The sequence below is a fragment of the Arctopsyche grandis genome, chromosome 3 (genome assembly GCF_051622035.1).
Source record: "Arctopsyche grandis isolate Sample6627 chromosome 3, ASM5162203v2, whole genome shotgun sequence".
In the NCBI taxonomy this organism is placed as follows: Eukaryota; Metazoa; Arthropoda; class Insecta; order Trichoptera; family Hydropsychidae; genus Arctopsyche; species Arctopsyche grandis.
In genome coordinates, this window is record NC_135357.1 from 22,151,115 (window position 1) to 22,169,912 (window position 18,798).

General features: G+C 31.5%; 3 protein-coding genes and 1 long non-coding RNA gene across 5 annotated transcripts in view; 2 read left to right on the forward strand and 2 right to left on the reverse strand.

Moving 5' to 3' along the window:
* The window catches only part of Swim (Secreted Wg-interacting molecule), a 31,349-nt gene extending 20,846 nt beyond the window's left edge, over positions 1-10,503 (forward strand). The window contains exons 2-9 of the mRNA XM_077428279.1: positions 5,365-5,522; positions 5,650-5,830; positions 6,478-6,650; positions 6,984-7,167; positions 7,355-7,489; positions 8,410-8,618; positions 8,700-8,839; positions 9,028-10,503. Coding sequence (XP_077284405.1) covers positions 5,365-5,522; positions 5,650-5,830; positions 6,478-6,650; positions 6,984-7,167; positions 7,355-7,489; positions 8,410-8,618; positions 8,700-8,839; positions 9,028-9,171 — 1,324 coding nt within the window. The 3' untranslated portion in view covers positions 9,172-10,503. The remainder of the gene's footprint in view (positions 1-5,364; positions 5,523-5,649; positions 5,831-6,477; positions 6,651-6,983; positions 7,168-7,354; positions 7,490-8,409; positions 8,619-8,699; positions 8,840-9,027) is intronic.
* Positions 1-18,798, reverse strand: part of LOC143909957 (uncharacterized) — a 420,033-nt gene that overhangs the window by 58,609 nt on the left and 342,626 nt on the right. The gene's annotated exons all lie outside the window — the stretch shown is intronic.
* Positions 9,831-12,648, reverse strand: Pldn (biogenesis of lysosomal organelles complex 1 subunit pallidin). Of its 2 annotated transcripts, XR_013260422.1 has the most exons (6): positions 12,497-12,639; positions 12,305-12,415; positions 12,130-12,217; positions 11,968-12,054; positions 11,075-11,893; positions 10,581-10,717 (listed from the first exon to the last, which is right to left on the reverse strand). XR_013260422.1 is itself a non-coding variant. In XM_077428280.1 (5 exons), exons 1-5 carry the CDS (start codon positions 12,508-12,510, stop codon positions 11,792-11,794), a joined length of 402 nt encoding a protein of 133 aa, XP_077284406.1. In that variant the 5' UTR covers positions 12,511-12,648; the 3' UTR covers positions 9,831-11,791. The 2 variants fall into 2 exon arrangements, 1 of the variants encoding a protein (XP_077284406.1); XM_077428280.1 differs by having other exon boundaries at positions 9,831-11,893; positions 12,497-12,648.
* Positions 13,795-17,695, forward strand: LOC143908960 (BRCA1-A complex subunit Abraxas 1-like). The gene is made up of 3 exons (XM_077426820.1): positions 13,795-14,064; positions 15,746-16,720; positions 16,802-17,695. The coding sequence occupies exons 1-3, from the start codon at positions 13,969-13,971 to the stop codon at positions 16,874-16,876; spliced, it is 1,146 nt and encodes a 381-aa protein (XP_077282946.1). The 5' UTR covers positions 13,795-13,968; the 3' UTR covers positions 16,877-17,695.

Genomic DNA, 18,798 nt, shown 5'->3' on the forward strand with positions numbered 1-18,798 from the left:
TATACAAGTGTACATATGTACATGTTACAATCGAAGTGTATTTTCAATTGTAATATATCCAGCTTTCGTTTTAAGTCATTCATATTCGAATACAATTCAACTAGCAAATTATATCTCTACCAGCGCAAATACACTTTCAACAATGTGCGCCAGTTGTAATATAACAGTAGAGTTTTGACAGCTCTGATGTTTTTACGAATGTTTTAGAATTCAATAATGCGCTAATATTTACTAGATAATACGAATAAAGGTAAAGAGTACCGTATTACGATAGCTCAAAGAATGTGTTCAAAACAAAATGTGACTTTCTAACTAAATTTACTAGTCGAGTGACGTTTTCACGAAAACCTAACGTCTCCATCCTACCTGGTACCAACTTATAGTTGAAGTGTTTTTTCAGTTGTAATATACATATTTTAACCAGTTGGAATTTAATTCACCATTTAAATCAACTTAAGTGGGTTAGACGGAATATATTCCAAGTAGTCAAAATATATTACAACTGAAAATACACTTCAACTATAACGGCAGTTGGTACCAGGCTAGTCAAAATATATTTCAACTGAAAGATGCACTTCAACTGTAACATATGTACATATGTATGTATATACTAATTTTACGTGCAGACATAAATATTTTTATTAGTTCGTTGGCATTTCGTAGCAAGTACTTAATAAATAGTAATATACAAAGACTTATATAGGTAGGTAGGTATTTAATATGAAACTATAAATCCATATGTAATACATAGTAATATATAATGACTTATGGGTATTTATTACGAAACTATACCCAAGTTGTATTTTTTATCTACTTTTTTTCTTAAAATTTAATTTATAGCTTGCGTTGACCGATTCACACAATTCTATCGTAATTGGATACGAGATTGCAATCTCAGCGCGAAGTTAGTCCCTCCTACCAGTTAGCTTATCAACTTCCTTGCCGACTCACATCGCTTCTTCTATTGTGAAAATAGTAGGTATAGAGCCGTTAGATACGTTCGATTATAAATAATATTTATAATCATAATTTATTTTAAAAGCAGATGACGAATTCGCCTAAAGCAAGGTTAAATTTACAATGCTTACAAAATACAGTTGGATGACATCTTAAATATGTAAATCACATTGAGACGACTAAAATCTTGAATAATAAGTTCAACGTAGAAAATGAGTCACAATAGAGTATGGAACATCGAGATTTAATCAATGTGTTACTGAAATCGCATTTGTCAAAATATTTTTTTGCTCGGCAAGATTCCCAGAAACGAAGTTGAAACATTTGTCTTCAATGTCGTAGTCAGACGTATCCACCGAAAGACTTTTTGTGGTCAAATCTCTATGTGAATGCTCACCTTTATTTTCGACTTTAAAGCTGGTTCTTTAAACGCGTATCGAGCTTTTTCGAAATAGAACAATGCAACATAAATCCTACCACAAACTATCTTCAGATCTATATGTTCTTATATTTCTTATTATTTCGATTCGATTAGTTAGAACGCACGCAAAGCAAAGCTGTGTCTTCTTTCTGATAACAATGTCTGGCACTTGACGTACTTTTGGCACACTATTTCATCTTTATTGCATCACTGTTTGTTCCACTTTCGCTTTCACCACCTTGTCGTTCCGCCTCAGTCCACGTGTGCTGTTGACATCCAGAGCTTTTTAGCCTTGAACTTTTTATTGAAATCTCTCATATTGTCCCAAATTTCCTCAAACATACATAATGGATGATAGTTATTACTTTTGATAACGCGAATTGTATATATTTTCAAACTTTGGCAACCACCTACTGCCGTTTTCATGACATTGCAGACAATTAATTATATTAATGCTTATAATTTTTTTTCAATTCGAAAGAAATTTCGAAGACAACGCACAGCGTGTGAATCATTGAACTCGATCGATCCAATTGGACGAAATCCAAAGTGAACGTGTGACAGTGGCACACCTACGCATCATTTCTTCGTCCTCGAGTTGGAATAATGACGTCTTGCTTTTAAACTCGTGGATGCTTCAAATACTATTTGTGTATTTAACTGTTATGTGAATTGATGCATCAGTGTTGTCTTTAGAAGGTTGATCCATGGCTAATTTTACATTTTTGGAAGAACGTTGAATCAGGAAGTAGCCTCCAGACAAGGTGACCTCGAATTATTGTATGTGTAGCGAACAGATTGATCTTGGCTGGAATTGTAACATTTTGCATTGTTCGCATATTTTAGTTGCATTTTTTTCCCACCTTCAAATATTTTCTATCTATTTTGGGCTATATGTAATTTTTTTTCGTTCAGTTACGGATATTTGTTTAACATAAAGAAACGACACGAATTGCAAATTTGAGATTTGCATGTGTGATTACTATTCATTTAAACAGTGTAAGAGTGGTCGTCATTTTGCAAAAATGTTTTTCATTTCCTTGTTTTTTATTAAGCAAGTATAAGTCTCCCGGTGATAGTCTTTTTTTATTGTTTTTATTTAAGGGATGTATTTAAATATAAAATTGCGTTTATGTTTAAAGCTTATACTACATTCTTAAAATAAAAATTAAACCATAGTATAGGTATGTACATTCGCCAAAAGAATTGTACTTATTGACAAGATGAATAACCTTTAGTGTATATGTTACAGTCCAAGTGTTCACTGCGGTTCGTTCATGAACATACTAGTTTGTTCATACACGAACTTTTGGTTTTAGTTTAAGTGCTAGCAGTCAAAAGCTATCTTTAAATATCTATCTTTAAATAGCTTTTGACTGTTTTGAAACTTTTGAGTTATCAAAACCTTTGAGATGTCAAAACGCCAAGTATTTAAAAGGTAAATCCTATGGAAACCACAATACGACGTTGCTATAATTCATGTTTCCATTCATATTAAAAATATTGCAAACCAACTTAAGCATATGTACATGCATAAAAGTTGGGATAAACGATTTTGAATATCTACTTAAACTTATGCCTAATAGTTTGTGCATGAACAAGCTAGTTCATTTCAGATTTTGCTATTGCTATAATTCCTGTTTCCGCTAATTTTTAAAACATTCCAACCAAAGTTAAGCATGCATAAATAGAGCATGTAGGCGAAACTATTGGGAATACTTAAACTTTTGCTTAATAGCATGAATTACAAGATTTTATTGTACACAATAACTGGACAGATTGGTTGGTGTATAACCAAACTAGTTAGTTTATGAACAAATAAATCTAAAATTGATCTGTAACATATATATATATATATATAAAGCTAAATATATATGTACGTATATTAATTGTGATTTTTTGTTAAAAAGTGTTTATTTTCATTTTTAAATAAGTTTAATTGTTTCATTGGAAACAACTGCCATCACCCAAAAAGGTCGAGAACATGAAAGCAAATGTCTTGAAAGGGGAAAATTTTATGATAGGTAGACTGCTAGAGCAACCCGAACATTTGTTATGCAAAACGGTGCTTCTTCGTTTGACACGATGACATCATGACATTACTGAAGTGAACGGTGATGCGTTAACTTCACTTCAGCTATTGAATATTAAATAGATCATAAACACTGACGATGGAGTCAAAAGATGCTAAATATTCCAGCGAACATGTTCCATGCATTGTTATGATGTGCATACAGACACAGTACAGTTTTCACTATTTTAAATGTACGTACATAATATGTACACGCTGCGTTAGATAATTACAAACATGGAATTACTATCCATGTCTATGTACATGAAATTAGATTTCATATTTATTTATACTGTTGTCGTACTGCTTGACAATAATAAGATAGATACCAGAAATAAACATCCCACTCATTCCAATGTTTGTGTTCCTCGTTTACCTCTCTGGTTCCAGTTTGTTTGAAAGATCTCGGCCATGGTCAGCTGCATTAAGTCATCACTCATCAGATATTGGCTAACGTGAGACAATATGGACACTCTTGAAATTCCAATGTAAAACAAAAGCTCTCCAGACGCATGCTGTGCAATCTCAAAGTTCTCAAATTAAAATAAAATAGCCATAACACGTAAAACATCGAAGAAATAATAATAAATCAATCATAAAATTTGACATTCAATAATATGAAATAGCCTTTCGTTTTATTATATGGTATAATAATATTTTGTTATTACATACATCATTAGTTTTGATTTTTGGCCGTAAAATATAAGCTATTAAACATTAAATAAAATACATATATACATACATAAAAACTTGTTTTTATTGAATAGCACGAATGAATACGCTTACCTACACTTACAATAGGTGTAGATCTTCAAACTTAAAACATGGATTTAAGAGTTAGGTTTTTTTTAGATACTTTCAAACATGCGAAAAAAATGCGGCACGTCTAGCATGTATTCAAGGCACACCGTCCCAAAATCACCACCTGGAGTGTTTTCAGTGATATTTTGTCCTTGTATTGATATAATTATTTAGGATAATATTTTTGGCATGGCTGTAAAATAAATTACACAACAAATGTCAAAACGGCATTGAATGTCAAATTAACATCTCTAAAATAACTCGCACGACAGAGTCGGCGTTCGCCCGGCCAACCAAACGTCAAACGGGTTACCAGTAACAAATATAAAATCTGACGTTTCAGTGGAATCAAAACCAATTTTACTTTTTCACTGGGTAATCGTAATATCTTAGCATCCAACACTTATTTATTTAAGGATTAGGTTAGGTTAGGTTAAGCTATTTTATCGGTATTTATTTTTGTTACTGGCAACCCATTTGACGTTTGATTTGCCGGGCGAAAACCGAATCTATCGTGCGAGCTATTTTAGAGAGGGGCATTCTTTTTATTTTCCGGGCCGATAAACGGTACACTAATTACTTTTCTTAATTTATTATTGAATTATAATTATTATTATTAGTTTATTATTATAATGGTTGCGGCTATTTGCAGGTACTATATCTGCAAATAGCCAATAATTCGCAGATATAGTACCTGCAAATAGCCACAACCTATTATAATTTTAATCTAGGCTATTATTAATATTATTTTTTACTTCTATCATTGGTACTACTGTTGTCAATATTATTATTATTTCTTTTTCTGTTGTTATTTTTAATATTTAATTTTTTTTTTCTTATCTATATTCGAAAATTTTATAAATGGTTAATTTTTTAATAATTATATTTTATTACTATTTGTAATTAATTAAACTGTAAGTTTTCCAAAAATAAATAAATAAGCTTGATAGTGATTGATAACGGAAAATCCCATATTTGAAGAAATGTAGGAGAAACTTATCGAAATAATAAGACCGTGCCGTTCCGTGCATCTTTATGTGTTTTCGCCCTTACTCTATTTTATAGTAATGATTCATTGCAATTTTTCAATAGCCGTTTATTTAAATTGTTTTAGCCTTTCGTGGAGGTATGGATTAGCGCTTATAGCTGTAGTTTCAGTGGCTCATGTCGTCAGTTACTCCGGTCCAGATTTGCCTCCAGGGCCATATTGTGCTGCAAAACCAGACTCCTGTTGCAACGGTCGTGAAGATAGATGTTCAGCACCAATTTTAGGTAACATATGTTTGAAGTCCTATCAGTGTACGAAATGTGTGTGTATGCATGTGTTTATTTAAATCAAATGAATATAATTATTTTGAGAGTTTGAATTCTTCATTGACCTTAATAGTTAACTCTATAGGTACACTGTGCTATTGCGATGATTTTTGCAACCGCACAACCACTGATGATTGCTGTCCTGACTTCTGGAGTCACTGCCATGGAATTAATCCTGAAAGTACTCCTGAAACCCTTAGAATATGTTTCTACAATGGAAGAGAATATGAATATGGAAAAAAAGTTACCACAAATTGCAATAAATGGTAAAATACAAATCAATTTTATAAATAGTATTAAAAGACAAAATAATATAGAGACATTTTATAACCACAATACCACAGTCATTTCCTATGCCTTAATTAAATTGGTGTGCAAAATATGAACGACATATTCTGTATGTATTTCCTGTTTTAACCTCAAGTTTTTAATTGCAATTTTTATTTGTAAATTATTCTTCACCTTAAACCCACATCCTTTCAAAATACAACTGTAATTAAATTAATATTAAATTATCAATTTTAATTTAAAATTCTAATTTTTTATAATTTTATCAAAATTGAATGTTTGGTTCGGTGATTACTAGTCAAATGTGAACTGGTCACAGGACAACCGGTCGCTCTAGATCGGTCACACGTGATCACCCGTCACACTAAAACTGGTCAGACCCTAAAATCGTTTAAACAGTTTTCTCGTGACCAATTTTATGGTGTGACCAATTTTCTCGTGACCAGCTTTAGTGTGACGGGTGATCACGTGTGACCGATCTAGAGCGACCGGTTGTCCTGTGACTGGTTTACATATGACTAATAGTCCGTTTACCTTTTGTTTGCTACAAAAAACATGAATTTTGAATTTAAGAATACATTATATTTTTCATGACTATTCCTAATCATTATCGTATCGTTTTCAGCGAATGTACTGCGGTAAATGAGCAATTGGATATGATATGTGAAGCAGATCCGTGCATGATAGAGCCGGAACTTATCTCAGAGGTTAACAATGATCCAACAATATCATGGAAAGCTGCAAATTACACGCCGTTTTGGGGACACAAACTTAGTGAAGGAATTGAACTAAGATTAGGTATTTTTTCTCCCTGCGCTACAAATGGTTGCAAACCACGTGACCGCATGCTCATTTCATATTTTTTCTCGGCTTTTGCCATTTTAAACTTGCCAGAAAGATCCAACTCAATTTTAAGAATTGCCAATCATCAATGTACATCGAAATTTCATCTACGCAACCCCATGAATATCTCGTCTTTCGTACATGCTGAAATTCAATCGAAATGAGCATACAGCATTTTGCAACCATTTGTAGCAAACCCATTTTTCTTAGAGAGTTTTGACTCTTAGGTGCTTCATACAAATAGTTTGGGGAATAATTCAAATTTTAATAATACAAGTACATTTTCAGGAACGTTAACACCCCAGAAAAGTACATACGGCATGGTCTCGTTGCATCCTATATATGATTCTAAAAGAATGGCACGCAGTTTTAGCGCTTTGGTAAATTGGCCAAATAAAATGGCTCCTATTCACGACCAAGGATGGTGTGGTGCATCATGGGCGATTACAACAGCAGACGTTGCTAGCGACAGGTATGATCAATATTTGCAATACATATGTACACATATAAGAATATAATAATAACAACTTTTTATTCCAGACGATAGGGAGAATAGTGCAATCCCCATCGTCCATATAAATAATATATGGATAATACACATGAATGATAAAATAAATAAATATAATGTATCTTGGGTAATTTTTATTTTTATTTTTTAGATTTGTCATAATGTCTGATGGATTAGAAACTCCCGAGTTGAGTGCCCAACAGTTACTGTCATGCAATAATCGAGGACAGCAATCTTGTAATGGTGGATATTTGGATATAGCATGGCAATTCAGCAGAAAAATCGGGTATTTACATACATAGTTACATACAATAATATAAAAACGGACGCGATGTGTGTATGTGGGTATGTATGTGGCGGACGCGTGGACAAGTTTGGGGATTAAAAAAAAAAATTTGAATACCAGGAGTATATGTTGTGCTTTAGAGATTGGAATATTTAATAAAATAAATACACTCGAACAAGGAGGACAGTCAATCAGAGTGAAGTGGTTCAAGTGTACTATAACCTTTGACCAATTAGAGGAACGTATCGGCATTCTGACCAATGGGTGCATTTTAAGCATCCGCTATAGCAGTGGTTCTTAACCTGGGTTCGATCGAACCCCAGGGGTTCGGTGAGTCAGTCTCAGGGGTTCGGCGGAAGTCAAGACACACACCCGACTCATATGATTCGGGTGCCAATTAAGAAGGATTCCAATTAAGAAGGGTTCGGTGAATGGGCATATGAAACTGGTGGGGGTCAGTACCTCCAACAAGGTTAAGAACCACTGTGCTATAAGGATGTGGCGTGCGATTGTGTCGAGGAGACACGGAGTAGCAGTGGACCATTTGCTCCTGGCTCCTGATATTGAGCGTCGAGCGACGGGTGCCGTCAACGTTAGATGCGCCTAAGCATGCGCGGGAGCGTACACATGCACACATCCACGAAGCCACACACACGCGTTCATTCATCATTTCAAACGGGTGAACGGGTTGGATCGGCGATCGTGTAATGCGCGCACTCAACTTTTTCTATTAATACGTGCGCGCGCGCCTATAAATTACCTTGCATTATACTAATATATAACATATAACTTTATTTTAATTCGTGTATCAATTCTTTTCCGATACCACCCGTTGAAATCAATGGGCACAACATTAGTATACAATATTTATATAAAATAATTTTGAAATTCCACGTTTGTATTTTATATTTAAATTTCAGGTTGGTTAATGAAGAGTGCTTCCCTTATGTAGGTGGCAATAAGAAATGCACCATTCCATGGAAGAAGACCAAGAGCCTTAAGGGTTCAGGTTGCATTCCACCTTCATCGCCACCTACACGTGTGAATCGTTACACAGTATCGCCAGCTCATCGTCTCGGTAATGAAACTGACATCATGTACGAAATAATCAATTCTGGTCCCGTTCAAGGTAGGTATCACTTGTTTATAAATATTCTTTTGTAACAGAGAAACCTTATTATATTAATGAAAAATTATTAAAAATACTTAGCAACGATGAGAGTGTATCAAGATTTCTTCGCATATACGGATGGAATTTACAAAAAGTCACGATATGTACCACAGCAATTGTATGGATACCATTCTGTGAGAATAGTTGGTTGGGGTGATGAAAATGGTATCAAATATTGGGTTAGTATTATAAATATTGTTTTTATTAAATCTTTTGACACGTCATTTTACGTCTAGATGTATTTTCATGCTGTATTTTTACACACATTGGAATTTTCGAAAATTTCAATTATAAAGACATTGAATAATGCCCCAAAATTTTAATATAAATAATATAATAAAATATAACACATCCTCGAATGTTTCAGTTGGCAGCCAACAGTTGGGGCGAGTCTTGGGGAGAAAATGGCTATTTCAGAATCGTTAGGGGTGTTAACGAATGTGAAATCGAGTCATTTGTAATTGGTGTGTGGGCTTTCACCGTTGAAAATAAAGCAGGAGTCATTGGATAAACTATTCTAAACAATTTATGTTAATTAAACCCATCTCGTTAAATACTGCCATTATTATAAGTATTATATTGGGGATATAAGTTCATACATGCGCAAATTTAATTTTCAACTCGAATTGTATGTATGTACGTATGTCCTTAATTATTGATACTGAATAGATTTAAAAAAAATCTGAACATGTGTAAAAATCATCTCATAGATACTTTTCTAGTCTTTCAGTCTAGAATTATTTTTTTATATTTATAACTTCGAATCTAATGCCTTATCTCATTAAAATATATGTTTCAAAATTTTGTATCACATACATGATTTAATTATTATTTTTTTAAAGTACTTAAATATACTGTATTAACACTTTTTATATCATGATGCAGATACATATAATAAAGATCATCAATAATTATAATATATTATACTTACACATCTTGTATTTATTAGTTTATCTATATGTAAATACATAAAGATATATGTATTTTTTTAATATGATAGTAATGAGCCACCATATTATGTATTTTGAGCATTTTTCGTAATAATAATACAGAAATCACTAATATAATATACATATGAGACGTTCTTAAATCAAATCAACAAGCTTCATTTATTGGTAAATCTGTACCATGATATGATAAATGGAAGAAACTTAATAAAACAATAATTTACTAAACATTACAATTTTTTTAAATGTATTTATTTTTTATTTTGTGGATTTGATGAATTTGACTTTTGAAAAGTGCTCATATTATATTTCATTCGTCGAATGTGAAATGTTTGTCATTTAAGAGTAAAATTTCAGAGTTCGGCAATAGCAAAATTAGTTTTTAATAAAATCGATACAATTAAAGTATGATAAAATATTTTAGGAATTCATACTGACTAAAAAAGCTGTGTATCAAAAAATATTATTGTTACAAAAGTAAAAAAAAAAAACATCAATATAAATTTTAACTTTCGCTTAAGTTCAATTATGTATGATAATATAAAAAATAAATAAATTCAAAGTGCCATTATATTATCTGTCCAATAATAATTGGAAGAGTATTAATTATAGCAGTTGTGTATGGTGATTTCGATTGATATTAAAAGAAAAAGTTATACTTAACTATAAAAAAAGTATTCAAATACATATGAATATCGATCAATCAATCGTCATAATATATTTTTGATAAATGTAGGTACCTCTACTTACACGAGTGTCATTAAGTGAATGTAATGTGTGATTTAATACTAAGAATATTTTCGATACATTTTTAGATGATAATTTAAGTAAAATTAAAGTTTTTATTTAAGTAAACTGCAAATGTACTGTAATGGTCAAATAAATTTTCTATGTCGAATTGGTGTTGTCATTTATTTCATTCAAATCTTAATGTTGCAGATGTTTGCGGATTTTGGTAATAAAACAGTGTTTTATATGGATTAATATTTAATAAAATATATTTGCAAAAGATTTTACACCCATGTGTATATACATATGTATGTATGTTACAGACCAAGTGTACATTTCGTTCGTTCATGAACCTACTAGTTTGTTCATACACGAACTCATCTGGCTAGTTATAATGTACACAAAAGAATAAATAGACAAACGAACTAGTTCGTTCATGCACAGAATATTAGGCATAATTTTAAGTACATATTCAAAATCGTTTGTCCAAACCTCTATGCATATATGTACATACATACATATGCTTAAGTTGGTTTGCAATATTTTTAATATATTAATGGAAACAGGAATTATAGCAACGTTGTAATGTGGTTTCCATAAGATTTCCCTTTTAAATACTTGGCGTTTTGACATTTTAAAGGGTGTGACAGCGGAACCTGGTTCAGTCTATTTGAAGACAGCATTTAAATTAAAACCAATAGTTCGTGTATGAACAAACTAGTATGTTCATGAACGAACCCAGTGAACAATCTGACTGTAATATATACATGTGTATATATTTAAATTTGATTTGGTGATTATTTCTCTAAATTTTATAATTTTGGTATAACTATTTACATTTGTAACAAATCATACATTTACTTTTTATATATCTCTAAAGGGCTTTTCAACAATTTAAAATAGTATGATTTCACAGCATGCTCACAAATGAGTTTTTTTTTTATAAATAATTAATGATTTCTAAGGCACTTCATACAAAAATACTATAACAACTACATATAAACATTTGAAATTTGTATCTGAATAAAATCTATTTATAGCTTTGAGGAAAGATCAATAATTTACAACTATATCACAGCATTAGTAATAATGGAAAAAATGCGGTTAATATATAATATGTATAAAGACATACATTGAAAGTATTAACGATTTAAAAATGCAGTTGTATAGTGAATTGAGATTAACTCAATAAGATGAATTTTTCAATATTCAATATTGTGTCTAACAAATCGGGTAATGCAATATTAAATTGCAATCAATTGTAGAATATTCTTTGCCAATAAATAACAAAGGCAGCCACAGTTGAGCATGCAATCAATATAACGCTTTCTTAGAAGCGTTGTCATCAAATTGAAGAGAATCTCCCATTCTATTGTTTATCATTTTAAAAATCATAAAGGGAGTGTCAATTTAATTATCATATATTGTTTTTTTTATAGATAATTAAGAGGAATGTTATGATTTATTTCCACCGATCAGTCTTTGTTCTTTGTCTAACTGAGCTAAGCGTACTGCGTGGCGCTTTCTGGCATTACTGACCACATTTTGAGCCCTTACCTAAAAAAATACTTTTTATTGTCACCAAAAAGTATACATGCGTGTATATTATAGAACTTGTATACAAAATATACCTTGAGCTTGCTGGATCTTTCGTGTAATAGAGTCATTTGTTTCTTTATTATTGTAAGTTGATCTCTACATCCAATTATATCTGAAAACTAGCAAACGAATACAATTTTAATAAAAGATCACAAAAATTCGCATATTAATGTACATAGTTAATAGAAACTCACCATCTTTTTCATTTCTTCGCTATTTTGATTGCACTGTAATTGTTGGTTTTTGGTATCAACTATGTCAATCAAAGCCTTTTGCTTTGTTCTAAAAATAGAATATTTTGAAATGTATATACATACATTGTGGGTATGAAAAAAATTCTCATATATGGAAAATGTTCAATATACTAACGTGAGTTCGTTTAAATTAGTAGCAACCTTCACTAAAGGTTCTTGAAATACATCTAATAGGCCTTTAGACAACTTTTCAATGTCCTGTTCCGACATGATCCTTTCTGGCTCGCTAGAAAATGAACATTGTAAATTCATGCAAATGAAATTTGAAGTGTTAATTTCTTGTTACTGAGTCAAAGAAATCGATTACCTGGTAGCATCCATTTCTAGTAAATTAATTTGCTTAAAGAGTCAAATGTAAACTTGCGATAAAACTACATCGAAATAGCAAAATTGATACAGACGTCAACACTTCGTGACATTCGAACTCATGGCTGACAGTTCATCTGCATTGGCCATAATACCTGATTATATTTTCAACTAAATGTACATGCTCACTCTTGATATTGAGCCAATTCCATGACAAAAGCTTTATACACAAAATGATTCATGTGAGAGCAACATGGTTGCTTGTATAGGGGGAGTTCTATATACATAGTTTATTTAATTTAATTTATAGTTTAGTTCTACATATACATATACATAGTTTACGAAGTATTCTAAATTTAACAATTAGAAGAGGAAGGATCAATAAATACTCAAACTACACACAAGTAAAATTTCATTGAAATATCTATGGGCATAAATACTCCAAATAAAACAATGTTGGGATATGTAATTTTAAATGGCATAACAAAAAAAATCTAGAAAGCAACAAGAAAGTTAAAGTTAATGTGATTAGAAGACTTCAATAGGATACAAATATGGCGTGCGTTGATCTTCCATGGATACCCATTCCTTTCAGATAATAACGATCACCTGGCTGAATAAATATCGATCTTGCGCCGTTCGAACCAATTAAGGTCTGTTCATACCTATCCAGCACGACCCGTATCCTGCAGGTGTCATGCAAGTGCGGATAGTATTCTTTGGTACATTCTATATGGACGCGCATGAATGCGTAAATGCGCATGCGCGAATGAAGTATGAATACGTCCATATAATGTACCAAAGAATACTATCCGTACTTGCATGACACCTGCAGGATACGGGTCGTGCTGGATAGGTATGAACAGACCTTTATCTGTGCTTTGATAATTTTAAATATAATAAAAAAGAGGCCAATGGCATGTGTATTTTTTAAAGTGCAAGATTTAAATAAAATAAACTAAAAAAGTTATGATGTTTACGAGGGTAATAAATGTTGTATTTTACTATCAATTATTGGAACACAAAAAAATCTGCTGACAATATAAAATCAAGTAAAACTTTTTCTGCTGCAAACTGAGATAAAAAAAATGTTCAATCAAATGAAAATCAAGAAAACGGTGTTTTTAAAAGCTTTTATTTACTAAACTCATTCATTGTCTCTTCTCTTTAAAATATATTGACTGCACTATAATGTGTGTATAATATCCGTTCGTTGCACTCATGTAAGAGAAAGTTACGCTTTTAAGATTTATACATTTTGGGATAGGTCATTTTGTTTCGATTTTTACTTTGTTATTTGTAATGGTTGTAATGTGTTGCGTTAGGGCTGGGCGTATAAGCGAGTGCTATCTGTGGTGTCGTTTTGACAGTTGGGAGTGGAGTTGGGATCGAAGAGGGAATTCGGGATTGGAGTAATTGCAGAGATTGGAAACTGAAGAGAAGAGAATATTTGCAAGAATCAATTGGCGTGCGATGTCCATGTCAATGTCGGTGTCTGAGCGCGCCTCAATTAGCGGCACGGCGCTCTCTTATTTGCTAACAGAATGCGTCACCGCAGACTCAGCGCAGGTCTGCACTATTCTTAGTTTGCAATTTAAAGCAAAGTTTCATTCTAAACGAAATAATTACACTTAACTCAAATAACTTCAAAGTAATTTTATATTTCTACGGTTGTATCAAATTTCTTCATTTTGTGTGTCATCGTTAAACTTAACGTGATGATGCCTTCGTCAAGTTTTTTATATTTAATATTCATTTTTGCTCTACTTATGTCATATTAAATCTGTTGCTATTTACTGTTTAAATCAATTTAAAAATCCTCATATTCGATTGTACTCATGTAGTTGATTTTTCATTTACCTCTGCTTTTCATATATAAAATATTTAATTCACAGTATGAGTAATAATAATTTGTCATTTAAAGTTATGTATGTAAATATCGTTCGTTTGTATTTAAGTATCACAACTCAAATTTTGCATTTTTTTAAGTTTTGAAATATCACATATTTATTTATTAGGTACCTACGGTAATGCCGTTTTTTTTCAATGAAATTCAAAACAATTTTTCTTATACAAAATTGTTTTGGGTTTTGACTGAAAGTAGTCTGAATGGGCTGTTTTCACCTCTTCTATGGAAATGAAATTTCGATCTCTTACAAAAATATAATAGTTTTGAATCATTGTGGCATTACAGGAGATACCTAATGCGCTACAATGGTCTACATACATAAGAAAACATAATCAATAAAAAACATAAGAAAAATACATAATAAAAAACAAAAGTAGAAAAAAAAACGTATTAAAAACAAAAGAACAATCTTATATACAAAACCGAAACTGCGTCTGTAATTCGTTTCTGATTGGCTGTCATCAAAGTCGATTCTGATTGGCTGTCGTCCAAGACGTTTTGTGATTGGTCGGTCGTTAAATAATTTTAATTTTTTTCGATTGAAATAAATTTAATAAAAAAAAACAAATGAAAATCTTCTTCATGGTTCGAACGTATTCTCATTACTAGACTGCATTTCCATTTACCGAGCGAAGCCGGGTAGCACTATTAATAGAAAATAAAATAAAAAAAAACATGATAAAGAACATATGTATGGAAAAAAAAAACAAATAAAAAATAGCAAATATAAACAGAATGGCTGGCCACAGCAGCACCAGTATTTAAGTATTATCCGTAAATACAAAACATCCTTGGAGGCCCGAATGGAAGAGAGATGAAAATTCTACTCATACATCACATCCAATAATCGAAATAATGAACGCAAGCTACCAAACAAATAGTTTTAAATAATCTCTGATAACCTGAGGTGGAAAAATCACATTGGGGAAAACTTGGATATAAATCGGATAGCTCTTGTAATGGGAGCCATCCAATAAAGAACTGCGTGGGAAGGAGGTACAATAATCAAATGATGTCTACCATGCACATACATAATTATTAGAAAAATTAAGTCTAAACTGTTCAGCAACGACCATGTAGAACGAAATGAATTGAATTCTCAAAGAAATTATTAAAAGAAAGGATATGTAAATTTGTTTAGTAGTCGTTTCAAAATATCATCATATTCAAAGTAACTTGATAGAATGAAGATATAGTAAAATGATCATACACTAACTTTTCAGATTGTTATGGCTCTTACTAGACACTTTTGTAAAAGTCTTTGCCAAATTTCGAGTTTGTAATAAATGAGCAATATATTATATATATTTATTTATCTATATTTGTTTTTATTTTTTGTAGGAAGGGTTTTTGTTAGGAAACATAACAAGAGAAATAACGAGTCACATTTCCGACTCTCAGCAAGAAAACTCACACACTGATGTATTTATTAATGTGACATCCATGCTGCCTTGTCCTGATACAGGATTATTTTATTCTTCATGCGGCAAAATAAAAGAGAACGTCATATACGAAATGTTGACAGATTCCACACCAAAAGTAGTCGGTTGGTATAGATATCGCCGTAACAATTCCCTAAAAATGACAATGCGGGAGAAGATATTGTCGAGAAGTTTGCAAAAGTATTTTGAACGCCAAAATTGCAGATACTTTTTGTGCTGCAACATAACGTGCAGACAAACGCCAGGCAATTCGACGCACACTTTCAGCTATCGATTTTCGAAAATCGGTCACAATGGCAGTTTCGAATTGATGCAAGATGTGACGAGCAATCTTGGAGAAAAAGTGTCGGGTTATAAGCGCGGAATGAAAGGTGACAGGTGTGATCCTTTCAACAAAGCGGTTAGAACTGCCAGTGGGAAGGGCATTGCCAGTGTTGCGAGTGCTGTAGAAAGAGCGTTGTCTGAAGCTGCGGCTGAAGCTGTCCAACACGAGACTGCGATACGTGCCGTGTCGACTGAAATCAATCAGATGATACAGCTTTTGGCGGAGCATTATCAAACTAATGTCACGGTACTTCAACCGGCTCGCTGCGATGCAGCCAGACTCAAGAATGAACGCGAACTCGTTCAACCCATTTTAGCTTCCGTGACGGCTCCCATTTCTGAACCATTCGATTTTGTCAATGACCTGATTAAAAACGATCTCAAGCGATGCCCGCCAATACAAAATGCACAATCATCAACTTCAGCAGTCACCGAAAGCTGTCCTGTTCTAAGAGTAGCCACCTCGTCAGGTTTAGATACTATGAATGAAACCAAAGTTTCCGGACATAAACGAATTCATTCGGAAGGCGCTTTGAGTTCAGAAAATATGGTTTGTGTTTTTGCTTTTGTAAAATTTGAACATTGATTAATTGTGTTTAAATTTGTTGTTATTTTTATTTTTATATTACAGGAAGAGAGAAAAAGTAACGTGTCTAGAAATTGGCAACTTAATACTGAAAATTCAAATACTAATCATGATGCGTGACTGAAAGAAAAATTTTCATGAAATGTAAGTGTCTTAAAAATAGTCAAAAAGAAAAAAAAATGTTATATACATATAGAATATTTTACATTTAACTATGTATTTTTTTTAATATAAAATTATGAAACGGTAGGAATTCTAAATCTGCTTAAGTATTGCATGTATTTAAGGACAGTAATAGATGAATTTGACATTTAAACTATGAAATGCATTTATACACTGCCATGAATTCATTAACTAATCCAGTCTTGCGATAAAGTGCATCTATACATCATCATAAAGTTATTACTCGATCTAGTTATGCAATAAATTGCATGTATGCACCAAATATGAATTTATTGCTATTATTAAAACTGCTTAAAATGTAAAGGTAGTCAAGATGCCATTGTTGCAATTCTTAATTTAAATTTTATTAAAAAAAATATAACTGAAATGTACTAAGCAATTGTTCAATTTTCAACTTGCTGGTTGGCAGTTGCTGATGTGATTCAGAGCGTTCATTATTATAGATATGTATATGTAAATGCGATGGAATTATTTTCTTAATGCCTGTAAATATAAATATAGATATGTAAATACATTTTAAAATGTTGATTTTGTATGATTAATAAATATTATGCATTTTTATGTCGTCTATTGTTGATTACAAATCTGCTTGGTTCTTTCATTTTACAACAGGGACATTAAATAATTTATATATATGTATGTAAAAGAAAAAATGTATTTCATTTAATATCAAAAATATAAATACATACACGTGTATTCACAGATATCAAAAATTGACAGAATATTTTCCGGAACAGTACATTTTTAACAAGTATGAAAAAAGTACATTATTAATCAATTGCGTATAAAGGATTTTTGTTGATGAAAAGTAATAAAAAAAAAAGGATATAAATTTTAAATAAATTGGCTAAAAATTCATCTAAAAACTAATTAATTAAAAAGACAATAAAATACCAAATGCACACAAATGTCGTAACTTAGTGGTTAGTAAAAATATTTATAAAACAAAATTTAATCACAATTTCATGGTTACAAACAGATTTATTTATAAACTTATATTACAAGTGAGCAAAGGTATATAAAATATTTAAGGCACGTCAATTACGGTTCAAAAGGGAGTTTTTACTATACACAAATAATTAACAATAATATAGTATAAATGTACACATTTTGCTGGCAATCCGATAATAGAAATGATTAAAAACGCTTCGACAGTATCGATCCAGCGAGGCCAACGTTTAAATTATAATAAAATAAATCATCTATATGATATGCTTGGTTATGCAAGAAAAACTTTTTCAAATTTACGTTGTAATTTTATCTTTTTCAAAGCCACAAAACAAACAGGTCAAATTTATTATTTGAATTAATTTTAAATCATAACTTGTGATTAAAATTAGGGTGTACTTCATTTATGTAAATACATAAAAGCCGATTGGCACATAGTTATTGAACTCATGTTATATCATCACTGAAAAAATTATATCTATCGAATTTTACAGTATCATCACATACATATCATAAGTCTATAACAATCAATTTATTTAATTTGAATAATACATATGTGAATTATATGACTAAAAGATTACCATCACAACTTTGGTTGATTGTTTGTGGTAACTGATACATATGTATTTAAAATTTTCTACAAAACATCGACTCACAAAGTACTAAGTAGTTGTGTTTATTTTTCAAGCATTATAAAAATTCGTTTAGCACATTTTTTACTAATCAACAAAACAAAACTAATTTTATATTAACATACGAGGTAAATTATTATATTAGCACAACAACACATATTGCGATAGTTTCAAATTTCGTTTTTGCACAGATCCCTTTGTTAAAATGCCTTTGATGTTGTAATTGCGAAAAGTAGTGAAATGAGTTGTAATGATCTTCGTATAAATTTATTTGCAAAT